This window comes from Nannospalax galili, unplaced genomic scaffold (genome assembly GCF_000622305.1).
Source record: "Nannospalax galili isolate Female #2095 unplaced genomic scaffold, S.galili_v1.0 scaffold290, whole genome shotgun sequence".
Taxonomy (NCBI): Eukaryota; Metazoa; Chordata; class Mammalia; order Rodentia; family Spalacidae; genus Nannospalax; species Nannospalax galili.
Genome location: NW_008331486.1, coordinates 7,047,346 through 7,061,244, shown reverse-complemented (window position 1 = coordinate 7,061,244; position 13,899 = coordinate 7,047,346). Strand labels below are relative to the sequence as shown.

Sequence of the window (13,899 nt, the reverse complement as noted above, 5' to 3'; positions counted from 1 at the left end):
CACCACAGTGCTTGGAGATCAGAGATCTGCCTGAGAGCGTCTGTTCCCTCCATCCACCACGTGGGTCCCAGGGATGGAACTCGTGGGTTGTCGGCCTTGGTGGCAGGTGCCTCTACCCGCTGAGCCATCTTACTGGCCCATTAGTAGTTTTTTTTTTTTTTTTTAAATTTTCACAGGGTCTCCCATAGCATGGGCTGGCCTTGGGCTTGCTAGGGAGCCAGGGATGAGCTCGACTTTCTGATTCTTGCATTTTCCTCACAAGCGCTGGGATTCCCAGGTCTGCAGCACAGCGCTCTGTGTTATAGGGGCTGGGGATCAAACCCAGTTTCTTGCATGCTAGGTGGGCACTCTACCAACTGAGACACATCCCCCACGTTCCCCCTCATCACTTGATCTTTTCCCTCCTTATCACATGGATGACTAGACAGCCACGTGGCTCTGTGCTGCTGTTTTGCCTCCAAAGCCCAGCTCAGGGTCTGGCCTGCTATGATTGATGAATGAAGGGCTGAAAGATTCCATTTGTCTTGTCTTTCCTCACCCCGTAAGGAAAGCATGGCCACTCCCATTTTACAGATGAGCAAACTGAGGCTTAGGGAGTTGAGCTCAGCTGCCCAAAGTCACAGGGCCCAAAGAATGACTCAGTTTAGGAAAAAAACTCCCCCTCGCCCCCAGGAATTGAGTGAACTGCTCTGTATCTCCTGCCAGTGTGACCCAGGTGGGGTCTGGAAAGTACTTGTGGAATTGGGTAAACAAAACTTCGAAGAAGTTTCCTACCAGGGGTCTTTGGGAAACCCCTCATGCTAACATCTCCCCGAGGCCTTCAAGGCCTCAGGGACACAGAAGGTGGGGTTCACCCCTGTGGGACCTCTTCTCTTAGAAGGTTCCGAGTCTGGTCGTAGAGATGGTTTGGACCAGGGGTCAGTTCCTGAGGCTCTTATATATGTGCACGTTCAAGTGCGTGCTCACACGTGTGTATGTATGTATGCATGTGAGTGTGTGCGTCCTGGAGAGAAATAAAGAAGACTGAGGGCACTACAGCGAGTAGCCTGGCTACTCACTACCTTCTGCAGGCACACAATGCTGTGTACCTGCTACACATCAGCCGGAACTGTCCAGCTGCCGCCATGGACACAAGATCCTGCTTGTTGGAGCTTGCAGCCGTTGGGAAGGACGGAGTTGGATGTTCAGCTTTAGTGCTGTTTCCTGAAGGAAAAAAACCAAGGCTCAGAGAAGTCAGTTGACTTGACCACTGTCATACAGCTAGATGTGGTCAAGGCAGGCGCTGAACTTCTGTCAGTGTGCTTGGGCCAGTCAATGCAAGCAGGGCCAGAATACACCAAGGGCCTTTGTTCCCTAGTGCCCTCAGGACTTTGCTGGAGAGTCAGATAGACCAGAGACTCCATGTGCTTTGAACAGAAGCAGGTAGAGCATCCTTAATCCGAAAAGCAGAAACCTGAGATGCTGTAAAACCCATCATCCAAGCAGAGACTACAGTGGAAAATTCCACATCTGACCTCATAGGACAGGTTGCAGTAAAAATGCAGGTGACCTAAACAACCGCTCGAAATTACCTTCGGGCTGTGTGTAGAAGGTGCGTTGTGTTTGGAGTTGGTTCCCCTCCCCAAGATGCCTCATTATGCATATGCAAATATCCCCAAATCCAGAATGATTAGAAACTGGAAGCCCTTCTGATCTGCAGCACTTCCCATGGGGGATGCTTAGCCTGTGTAAGAGTTGGACCAGTGTAAAGGAGTCAACTCCCAGCATGCACTTGGGGGATGTCTCAACACCCCCCCATTCTCTGATAAGTTCTAGGGTCACACAGATACTGGTTTCAGTGTGGCTCCACTGCAGATGAACTTGGGTGCTTGGGAAGGTGGCTTCACCTCTGGGTGCCTCTGTTTCATCATCTGTTTAGTGGAGAGCATTAGGCTCTTTGGCTGACAGTGTGGTTTAGGTACGTTATGAGATGAGTGCTGGCCCGCTACCTAGCTGGGCCCTAGAGCATGGAGAGTGCCTCCTGTCATCCCTCCAGTCCACAAGACCCAGTACATCTGCTTACAATTTGACTTCAATAATTTGGGGGAAAAGTTTGATTTACATAGAAATTAAAATCACTGTAGTTTGTAACCTTGTTTGTGGAGCAAAATAAAATCTATAAATGACCAGGCAGACGGTAGTGTTTGTAGAAATGTTTAAGTCAGAGCATAAGATTTGAGCCAAAACTTGTGTGTGTGTGTGTGTGTGTGTGTGTACACACGCATGTATAGTCAATGTCCAGTGTCTTCCTCAGTTCCTTTCCACCTTTTTTATTTTTCCTTTTTTTTTTTTTTGTCTTTTTGAGACAGGGTCTCCTTGTAGCCCCAGCTGCCCTGGAACTTACTATGTAGACCAGGCTGGTCTTGAACTCACAGAGATCTGCCTGCCTCTGCCTCCCAAGTGCTGGGATTAAAGGTGTGCGCCACCACACCCGGCTTTTCCTTTCTTTTTTTGAAATGGTCTCACTATGTATCCTTCACTGGTCTAGAACTTACTATATAGATCAGGCTGGCCTTGAACTCACAGAGATCTACCTGCCTCTCCCAAGCGCTAGTATTAAAGGTGTGCGCCACCACGCCCCAGCTCTGCCTTATGTTTTGAGACAGGGTCTCTCACTGAATCTGGAGCTCACTGCTTGGCTAGACTGGTTAGCTGCAGAGCACCAGGAATCTTCCTGTCTTTGCCTCCCTAGTCCTGGTATTACAGGCACACTTGCCACACGCAGCTTTTTATGTGGGTGTTGGCGATGCAAACTCAGGTTTGCTTATCTCACAGGCACTTACTGACGGAGCCATCTCCCCAACCCCCAAACCTTGCTTTTGGTGGCTGCTTGGGACTTTGTCCCTTAACTCCTGGGGCACATCTGCCTCCTCCAGGGACTCGGTGGAGGGCATCTTTGGGGAGCTCTTGGATTCCTTCTCCCCATGGCCCTCCTCCAGGGATGAAGTACCATCATCTACTTGTGAGTATTCTCATCTCACTTGGCAGATCAGGAAATTGAAGCCTAGCAGGGAGAAACACGGGCTGTACAGACTCAAGCTGAATCTAAAAGCAAGAAGGGTCAGAGCCCCCATGGCAAGACAAAGTGGAGACCTGGCTTTCCCAAGAAGGGACTGTGCACCTCAACCTTCATCCACCTCCACACCTGGCACAGCAAGGGCTTCCAATAGTCTGGAGACTCACAAGGGCTCTCCTTGGATGTGCTGACTATTCCCAGGCTGCGTTGACGTGGCCTCTGATTCCCACTCCCCAGCACCGGCAGTGTGGTTTGGGTGGAGTGCCATCATGTCTTTGGAGCCTCCAATATTTTAGTGTCTTCAAACTCCAAGTGGGCTGGCAGGGAGCCCTCTTACCACAGGGCCTGCTGTAACTCCAGAACTCAGCCAACAAAACCAGCAGGGGCCTGGGAGGGTCTGAGGAACCAGGAGGGAAATGGAAATGGACTTGAGCTTTGAGTGTCTCTGAGCAGCCTTGTATCTGTGCCTGGCTCCTCTCCCTGACAGCAGCCGGAAGCTGCCTGTCTTGCTGTGTACTAACCCCATGGCCTGGCCCTGCCAGCTGCATCTTCCTCCCAGAAGGCAGCGAGAGAGAGCCCTAATGTTTTATTCTGACACCAGCACTTGTCACCAGTACAATAGCAACACCCCATTTTCAGTCCTGGGCTGTTCACCATGTGTGTCCTCCCAGTGTCCCTGACAGAAACTCTGACGAGAAGAAGCAAGACTCAGAGTGGAGAGCGCATTGACTGGAGTCTCACAGCAGCCAGGGTCTCAGTGATTAGGAAGCTATGCCCCTGTCTGCACCAATGCCTCGGTGGGAAAGGCTGTGGGTTTTGGGTGCTGTGAGCTTAAAGGACATGAAGAGCTGGTCTTAGGAGCCAGGGGACAATGTTGACTCAGCTTAGGCCTTAGGTGGCCCTAGAGACAGATACACCCTGCACTCACCATCCCTGAAACCAGACCTTATGTGTTAACAGAGTCCCTCTGTGTGTGTGTGTGTGTGTGTGTGTGTGTGTCTGTCTGTCTGTCTGTCTGTCTGTGTCTCTGTGTCTGTATGTGCATGTCCAGTACATGGCTTAGCTATACTCATGCACATCTGCTGCCTAGGCCCTTCTTTGCATGGGGACCATGCTATAGGGATGTGAGGGGAGGAGGCAGGAGGCTGGGTGTCAGGGGGCAGGAGTGAGGCCGGGGGTGTTCAAGTCTAATTAGCCCTGTTAACTTGGACATGCATTGGAGTTCCTACCACTCAGTATGATGACTTTGTCGCAACATAGGCACAGCAACAGCCTGTGACCCCTGTCCATGTGAGGCCTAGATACCACCCCACCGTGAGGGCCCTGGGGTGTGGCAGGCCCATAGAGCATCCTCTACCAGTCACCGTAGCACTTCCGTGGACACAGTGTGATATCCTCTGCTCTGGAGCAGGGGTTGGGGTGGGAGTTGCTGCACAGGATGCAGTGTAGATGAGGTAGGCAGGGACTGTCTGTCTTCCCTGTTGACTTGTGGCGTGCCCGATCCTGGCCCACCCAGCTGGGCTGGCACCACCACCTTGGGTGGAAATAGTGCCTGCCAGAAGGAGGCTGAGCCATTGCAACCCATGTAGGGAGGATCCTGGAGAGGGCTGAGCCAGGAGCTCTGCCCTCTAGGTCAGGGTGAGGGAGAGTCTAGGAGCTCTGGGCAGGGATGGCATCTGTCTAGGCATGGCCAGTCTCTGTCTGAACCTTTTTTGGGAAAGAGGGATGGGCAGGGCAGGAGCTCCACCTCTGTCTCCCTGGTAGAGCACGGGTTAGCAATCATAGCAGCACTGTGGGCTTGGTACCACATGTGCAGTCATGTTCTCTCTGTGTGCTGCAGCCAATGATTCCGAGTGCTCTAACTAGAGCCAGGCAAGTCCCTTCAGGGGTGGGCTGGTGATCTGCCATATTCCCAGGTTCTCTAGCCAAAGCTGTGGCCACCTTCTGATCCCCCATGCTTCTTCTGTTCTTCTCAAGACTTGGGCTTGTTGGTGCTCTGTCATCTGTCTGCCTGTCTGTCTGTCTGTCTGCCTGTCTCAGCTTTGGACCCTGAATACAAGCCAGGGATGGTCACTTCGTGGCAGAAACCTGGAATGCTCTGGAGTATGGGACTGGAGCAGACAAGGCAAGGCCAAGGTTGTGCACTGAATTAGGAAGCAACGTGGGCTGCCAGGGCTCCCATCCCTGCTGGGGTACCACGGTTCTTCTATAACCTTCTGGAAACTCAAGGATGGGCTGTGATGCACCATGGAGTTGGTACCATACCTAGGGGAGGGGGCGTGGTGAGGCCGGGGCTGCTGGAGAGTGCAGGGGGCTGCTCACCACCGAGTCAGACACACAGCTTAACCCTCTCTTGTCCAAACAGCTTCACATTTACACACTGGGAAAAATGAGGCCTGGAGAGGATGGAGTGACCAACTTCCGGGGAGACTGTCTTGCCATTTCTGCAGAGGACTGCGAGGCCGTTGGGGCACTTCTCTAGGGTGAAAGGGGTACAGACTTGGCTAGGTGCAGACAAGGTCAAACACGACCCGTCCTCTGAGGAAGTTCTGCCATTGCCCTCAGAGGAAGGCTGAGCGGGAAACTTCCATTCTGAGGGGAAGCGGAGAAAGGGCTCTTCCTGGTCTGTGAAGGGTAGGGATGGGGTGGGGACGGGGCAAGGCTATGCTGATCTTTGAGGGGACCAGATGATCACGACCATGGCAGGGGCGTTGACAGCTTCCAAGTTGACCGGTGGGAGAGAGGGATGGACTGAGGGACTGAGAAGAGGCAGGTGCATGGGCTGGTGGGGTGGTCAGAGACCAGCTGTGTCTGGTGTCTGGGGGTATTTGGTTACTGCACAGCTGAGCACAGGGCTCCTTTTCAGCCGTCACCAGATGGCTAGGAAGGTAAGTGTGGTGTTCCTCGGATGAGGGACCTTGGAAGAAGCTGTGGACGAGGCCCCTGGCCATCTCAGAGGGACACAGCTGGGCAAGGGACTGGACTGGAGAAGAGCGAGGGGTCTGGGGTGGAGATTGGCCTTGGTCTGTGAGGAGACTTGGGGGTTGAGCATAGGAGAGGTCAGCTGCCCTTCCAGAGAGAGTATTTGGTGACCAAAAGGTGTCAGGATGAAAGAGACCATCAGGGTTAGTGCACGGGGTGGCTGGGGACCAGGCCTCAAAGGCCCTGCCTTCTTTATCTTGTGATTCTCCCAAAGCTCCTCTGCCAATGGGCTTTCCTCTGCTGCTGTGGGGCAGGGTGGGGAGCACAGACAGGACCCGGGCTGTTCCTTGGGTCCGTGACTGAAGCAAAGCCTGGATTGGCTATAGCGGGGCTGGCGGTCTTCCTTCCTTCTTCTGCAGCGGGTACCTCTGTTCTGTGGGGGACGCCAGCTCAGGCGTTCTGTTCCCACCGTGTTTGAGCTGAGCTTCAATCAGGAGAGAAGTAGTTTGCTTTAGGGAAATGAAAATCAGACTCAACATTTATCCTGGGCTCCTGGGACCGGCTCTTGTGTTCACTCTTGGCAGACTAGAACTGCGTGGAGAGGAGGAGGAGCCTGAAGGAGCCTCCGTGGCTGCTGGGGGTAGAGGAGGCCCTGGGTACTTTGGGCATCTCTGCTCGGGCAGGGGGCCAGGAGGGTGTCAGCCGGCCTGAGGGGGTGAAGGCTGGTGGTGGGCAGGGGCTAGGTCTTTCTTGTCTCTATGTAGTTCTGGTTCTCAACACAGTCAGCAGAGGCTGGGATGGACTCCCAAGCCCTGTCCTCCTTCAAAGGTCTGTGGCCCCTCTGAGCTGCAGGATTTGCTCTCTGTTTCTCAGGAACCCTGTCCCAGAATTCTGCTTGGAGTTTATACATTAGAGATGAGGACTCTGAAGTTCAGAGAAGTTAAGCAACTTGTTCAGAAGTAACTCAGACTACAGGTGGCCCCAACAACATCATGATCAAAAGGTGCCTACTGTCTGGCCACATCCTCAAGGAGTCTCTACATCCAGTGTTCAGTGCAAGCTTTGCTCTGCTTGGGGCCTACAGGCCTGGCCACAGGAATGTTCTGGAAAGACAGATGAGTTAGAAAGCCAGCCAAATCCAGGTCCACGCACACAAAACGCATGTTTAGATGTTCTAATCCCAGCCCTGTGCCTGGATTGGCTCTGAGGATAGGGCCAAGGGAAATGCCTTGGCCCCTGGGGCTTAACGTCCAGTTGGGAAGAAAACGTATTCCTGCTGAGTCTTGCCAGTACTAGACCCATGCCCAGTGTGCTAAGTTTACCCTCCCTGTAAGAGACTTGTGAGGTGGGGCTGTGGGTTCTGTTCTCACAGATGAGAAGGGTGAGGCTCAGGGATGTGAGCATTTGCCATGTATTACCACCATGCGTGACCTCAGCACCAGAGAGGGCAGGGAGCCTTGGGCTATTATGTTGATGCCTCTGAGCCCAGGGCCTTCTCTCTGGGACATTCCACTTCACCATGGTCCTTTGTCCTTCCCATCTTGTCTCCACTTGGTCAGACCTGAGGAGGAACACCCCTGTGAGGAGTCGTGACGGTCAGGGGCTTGCTGGAAGAGGCGCCTCAGCAGGGCTAGGGAAGGTGGGCAGGGAGGCGCTGGGCTGAGGGAACAGGAGCTTGAGTAGGTTTGTTGAGTTGGGGCATGGGCAGGGCATCCAGGGACTGGCTGCATGAAGTCACGGGGTACTCCTTAGCGCACCTGAGACTTGAGTTTAAGGCCTGACCTCTGAGCTCTGAGCCCTGAGTCCTGAGCCCTGGACCCTGAGCCCGAGGCCCGAGGCCTGAGGCCTGAACCTTGAGCCCTGAGCCCTGAACCCTGAGCCCTGAGCCTGAGCTCTGAGCTCTGAGCCATGAACCCTGAGCCCTGAGTACCAGCTTGAGCTCTGAGCTCTAAGCATGGACCCAGAGAGGGAAGAAGGAGGCGGAGTCAGAGGCCCTGCTAATTTCACAGTTGGTTGGAGGCTCTGTGAGACGGGGGATGGGACAGTGCTGGGAGCTGCCGCCTGGGAAGGTGCCTCTTGTTCCAAGGCAGAGGTCAAGGGAATCTGGATCCCCAGATTGCCCCTTCCAAGTGCCTATGGTGGTCAGATCCTAGGGGACAGGCCCCCTGGCAGTCTCCTGGCCTTCCCTGCATTTTGGAGGGCACATAGTTTATGGGGTGAAGATGGTCATTTCCCCTCAACCTTTTGTTTTGTGTCATTAATGTGTGCTGAAGACTTGGCTAACGCTTTAGTCCCCCATCCCCACCCCAGCTAGGTGGTGTCACTTGTGCTCATTACACGGCATCACAGGAGGAAAGGCATCCTGGTCCTCACCCCTCAGTGCTTGGGCCCAGCTGCCCGACCAAGGCATCCTCCTCAGTCTGGTCACCGTGCTCAGAAACAGTCCCCCGAGGCATCAAATCACAATTCCACTGACTTTCCTGGTGTCTCTGAGCCACTTCAGTACTTTCCTTCCTGACCCCCAGCCCAGCCTGGGCACCATGAGTTATGTTTAGTTGCCTCTTCTTTTCAGCTTGTTTCTAGAATGTTCCTCTGACTTGTTTGGGCTTTCATGGCACCGACTCACTGAAGTAAGGTGCAGTGCTGATGGTCTGGTACTATCTCATATTCTGGACTGGTCCCGGTATAGCTTCATGATTAGACCCGGGGAGTGCCGTGGATAATGCGTCCTTAGCTTCCTGGAGTCCAGGGCACCCAGAGTCATGTTCCAGTCTGCTGGAGCTCCATGACTAGGCTTGAGTGGAGACAGTCCTTTTTCATTTTAATAGTTACCTTTTGCTGTGTATCAAGAAACACTTGGCTGGCATAAGTCTTTGGCAGTTTTGTGGATAGTATTGCTCAGAGTGAGGCAGGGCTAGGGAAGCAAGCAGCGCAGAAGTGAGACAGAAATTCCAGGGGCTGGGGGGACTCAGCTCACAACCATGTGCGACTTCAGCTGGGGGTTGGGGTGGGGTAGGGGAGATTGTGTGCCCTCTTCTGGCCTCCACAGGCACCTGCATACATGTGTACTCTCAAAGGGTGCAGGAAAGACTGAGACTGAGGTGCCCCTTTGCCCTTGACCTAGCTTCCTCATTTTGGCTGTACCCTCCTGGCTTGGACTGGTGACAGATGGGCAGAGTCTGGCTTGTGTGCAGGTCTGCCTAGCCCATGCATAAGCACTCTAGTTGGTTGAAGGATTTGGAGGTGGGTGGCCAGGCCTCTAGAGAGGTCCCCTCTTGCTGCCCTCCAGGACCCTCTGAGACTCCACAGGGGGAACAGCTGGGATTGCTAGGTGGCTCAGGGCCAGGGAACACCTGGAGTCTCGACTGTCTGGTAAAGGTTAAGTAGTTGCTTAAAATTGGGTCGGGCGTCTCTCCCCAAGTCTTGTTCATATTCCCAGGGGCTTAGTTGTCTGCTGGCCACGCGCTGTCCTATGATAATTCAGGGCTGGAGCAGGGGTGAGGGGGCAGAGAGGCTGGAGGCAGAGAGGTTTTAGGAGGCTGTGGGAGATTGTAGGGGGCAGTTGGGACTTCAGGGTTTCCCAGAAGTGCTACCCTGGTCCCGTGAGGTTTGGCTGAGGTTTCCAGTGGCCCTGCTAGCCAGGCCCTCGTTACTATTTTCTGCCATTTATGGTCTACCATGCCATCCCTTGCTAAGGTCATACAAGGTCATTCATACAGCCCATTGGCTGCATCAAGGTTGGAAAGGGCATCCCATGGGCATCCATCTTGGGGTCTGGAGGCACCATTTAGGCCTGCTATCTCTTGTCACAATGACCTTAGGTCACCTCAGACACAACACATAAACAAATCTGTTCATCTGAACCTGTTTCCTTGTTGGGAAGTGTATGAGTACCACCTATACCACCTACTCATACATTGTCTTGTGAAGGCAAAGAATAGCAAGCCCATTTTATAGATTAAGAAACTAAGGCTCAGAAAGAGGAAGCGGCCTTCCTAAGCACACTTAATCAGTGTGCTGGATAGCTTTAGTGTCAACTTGACACACCTGGGTTGAGGCTCTGCCTCCAGGTTCCTGCCCTGAGTTCCTACCTTGGGCTCCCTGATGAACTGCGACCTGGGAGATGTAAGACAAATAAACCCTTTCCTCCCCAAGTTGGTACTGGTCAGAGTATTTTGTCACAGCAATGAAGAAACAGACTAAGACAACCAGCAAGCTCTGGGACTGGTGTATGAGCCTGAAAAATCCTCAGAGGCAGGCCACCCGTGTACAGTTTCCGAGTTCTGTATCAACCCTTAAGAGACAGGTGAGGGTGGCAGGTCCAGAGCAGCCCAGCGCAGCCTAGCCTGGGTTATACCTGGGTTCCCTCACCTCTCCCCTCCCATGCCGTACCTCCTCACCCTGTACCTTCTGTCAGTCTTCTGGAAAAGTGCACTGTGCTGCCCTGCCAGCTCTGGCCTTCTAGGGGACTGGCCTCTCTATCAGCTTACTGCTCTGGGTGAGTCCTTTCCCGGACTCCATGGGAGCCCCTGGGAAGGGTGCAGATGAGAAGGAGGGGAGGCCACCAGCCCACCCAGGGTTCTAACCCCGGGTTCTGGGCCCAGGCTTCAGTTCTGATGCCCCTTCTGCCGCTTCTGGACCTTTTGTGCCTCACTTTACCCACTTGGAGCCAGGGCAGACAAACGCTTTCTGGGGCCTGCTGGGAGTATGGCTGAGTCACAGTGTTCAGGGGGTGCCTGGGGTCTAGCAGATGCTAGGAGTGAGTTTGTTTGGGGCAGTTTTTATAAGGGGGGTCTTCCCTAGTCTCCGCCCTTCCCCATTTCCTTGGGAAGAGATCCTAGATCCTCACTGCAGTGCCTCCTGCAGTCTTGCTACTCATTCATTTACTCGTTCACTCGTTCATTCATCCCTACCTAGAGCTCATCTGAGTGCCCAGCGCTGGGCCAGGGAGCTGGGACCTTCTGCACCTGTTAGGGTCCAGCTCCCAGGCAGGTACTGTTCTATAATGCCTGCTTTACATGGAAAAACTGAAGCACAGGGAACACAGGGAGTCCTCCCCTGGTCACCCTGGCAGGGAGCGCTTGACCTTGAAGGTGGTCGGATGTTCTCATTCTGTGATGTTGGCAAGAAGCTTGGTTTGGTTCCAGCTCAATTCGGTGCCTTTCAGAAAAATTGCGGTTATGTTTATTATATGGTTCAGTAAAGGGTGGCTGTTTGGGCTTAGCTCAAGCTTAGTTCATTAGGCGGCTCCTTCCAGCCTTCATTAACTGATTCTGGCCATGTCTTGACAGTAAAGACCCTAGGCTGCCCACCCAGACGGGGCAGTGAGGGGGTGGGTTGCTCGGCTCTGAGAGGCTGGACCTTCACTGAGCACCTCCTTACCCTGCTCTGACCCTGGAGGGTCATCTGCTCTGACCCTCCAGGACTGAGAGCCGAGAAAGGCAGCTGTGAGCCACCTGATGTGGGTGCTGGGACCACACTTGGTCCTCTGCAGGAGCAGAACCACTGAGCTACCTCTTCAGCCCCCAGAAGAATGTATGTTAAGTTGACTTCCTAGAGCAGTGAACCTGGGCGTCTGAAGGTATTTGGGGGGCAGCTTGGCAGCAGCAGCGCATTAGGCGTTGGGGGAGATGGGGCAAACATATTCTTCTGGGGAGGCCAGACAGAGCCCCCGCCTGAGGGGGCTATATGCCAGGGGTGTATTTTCTTGTTCAGAGTGGCCTGTGTCCCCCTCAGTGGGGCAGGTAGCCCGTGGGGGTGGAAGGAGGGGGAACCCCTGTGAGTGCCTATGTTCCGGGACCCCCAGCTAACCTCTGTTCTTTTCTCTTACAGTCACAGAGAAGGAAGTACAGCAGTGGTGAGTAGCCATCATCCCTGTGAGCCTGGGGTGGGTGTGGGCTGGGGCGGCCACTCAGGACCTGGGGTGGGTGTGGGCTGGGGCGGCCACTCAAGGCCTGAAGGGGCGAGGAGGGGCCTCAGAGACATGAGTCCACAACCAGTTCAGCATCCTCCAGTCACGTGACATCTTGTGTGTGTGTGTGTGTGTGTGTGTGTGTGTGTGCGCGCGCAAATGTATGTGTGTGGTCATGCATATCCATGTGGGTGGTGTGGAGGCCAGAGGTCGGTTTTAGGTGTTATTCCTCAGGAGCTATCCACCTAGTTTTTTTGTCTTTTGAGATCCTCCTGCCTCTGCCTCCCAAGTGCTGGGATTACAGGTGTGTACCACCATACCCAGCCACCTTGTTTGTTGAGACAAAGTCTCTCACTGGGCTTTCCAATTTGGCTGGACTGACTGGTCAGCCAGTGAGCCCCAGAGATCCTCCTGCCTCTGCCTCCCAGCACTGGGATTACAACTGCTCATCACTACACAGGACTTTTTCTGTGGGTGCTAGGGATCGGAACTCAGTTCCTCATGCTTGCCTGGCTTGTACTTCTCCTAAGCCCCACTTGGTGGGATCCATTAAGCTCCAGCAGCCCCCAAGGGCTGATCCCAGACCCTGCTTAGCACACAGATGAGAGACAAATCTGGAGATTGGGTCTCAGTCCTGGCTTTCTCACTAAATCACTCCCTGGCCTTGAGAAGCTCCTTACCCTCAGGGGGATCAGTTGCCCCTTTTAGAAAATGACTGATTGGGGGGCTGGAAAGATGGCTCAGTGGTTAAGAGCATTGGCTGTTCTTATAGAAAACCTAGGTTCCTAGCACCCATATGGCAGCTAACAACTGTTTATAACTCTAGTTCCAGGGCATCCAGTGCCCTCTTCTGGTCTTCTCAGGCATTGCACACAGAAGGTGCACTTACACACATGCGGGCCAAATACTCACACACATAAAATAAAAATAAATAAAACTAAGGTGACTGGAGAGATGGCTCCGCAGTTAAGGACCTAGGTTCGGTTCCCAACACTCACATGACTGCTAATAACTATAACTCCAGTTCTAGGGAATCCAGTGCCCTCTTCTGGCCTCTGTGGGCATTGTACAACATGGGTACACTTACATACATGCAGACAAAACACTCATACACATAAAATTTAAATAAATAAATAAATATAAATAAAATAAAATGACTAATTGTATTAGATCAAGGGTGGTCAGTAGGTTTCTACCTGGATGCCAGCTCTGATCTGTCTGTAGTGGCTGCCTGGAGTGGTGTGTTAAGGATTCTGAGATGGCATGTTGTGGAGGAAATACAAAGTAGAGCAGAATGGGAATAAATGAGATCTGTGATAGATTAGTGATGTCTTCTCTGGGCCTGGAATAGGAGAGTAGCCTGTGTTCATTACAGTGCAATGTAGAACAAACAGGAAAGGCTCCCACTTGTAAGGTGAGCACCAGGAAGCAAGTGAGGAGATGAGCTTGGAGACCTTTATGCTTGGGGAGAGCACAGCCTGGCTCCTCCAGGGGCCATTTCATAAGCCCCACAGCAGAGGCCACATTACGGAAGGGGCAGAGCTCTGGCCATTCTGTCTCCTAGGACTCAGTGAGGTGGGCAGAGCCAGGACCATGAGCGGTCTGGACTCTGGCAGGAGAGTGGAGGTGGGGAGAGAGGCTGACCCCATCAGAGAACAGAGAATGGACCTGACCCTCTGGTTATTTCTTACTTGGCCTTGTCTTTGATGAACATTCCAGAAAGCCTCCTGTGTCCAGGTCCACCCTGCAGTTCTGCCTGCCTGGGATGTCCATCTCCTGTCTTCATGCATCCTTCCCAGATACCCCATCTGCACATCTCCCTACCTCCCCGTCAGCCTGAGGGGGGTCTGTGGAGCAAGCACCTGCAGGTGGCAGGCCTCTGCTGAACCCTTCCCCTACCTTGGGGTGAACTCCTCAGCAAGGCCCTGCAGTTGTGAGACCTTGCTCTGTCCAGCCCTCCCGATCTCTGCCCTCCAACCAACCTGAAGCTGCCGGGGTGGGGGTGGGGGTG

At 53.5% G+C, this 13,899-nt stretch overlaps 1 protein-coding gene across 1 annotated transcript in view; it reads left to right on the top strand.

Moving 5' to 3' along the window:
• The window catches only part of Ncs1 (neuronal calcium sensor 1), a 57,157-nt gene that overhangs the window by 15,123 nt on the left and 28,135 nt on the right, over positions 1–13,899 (top strand). Inside the window, exon 2 of the mRNA XM_008825862.2 lies at positions 11,810–11,834. Within this exon, the coding sequence (XP_008824084.1) occupies positions 11,810–11,834 (25 nt within the window). The remainder of the gene's footprint in view (positions 1–11,809; positions 11,835–13,899) is intronic.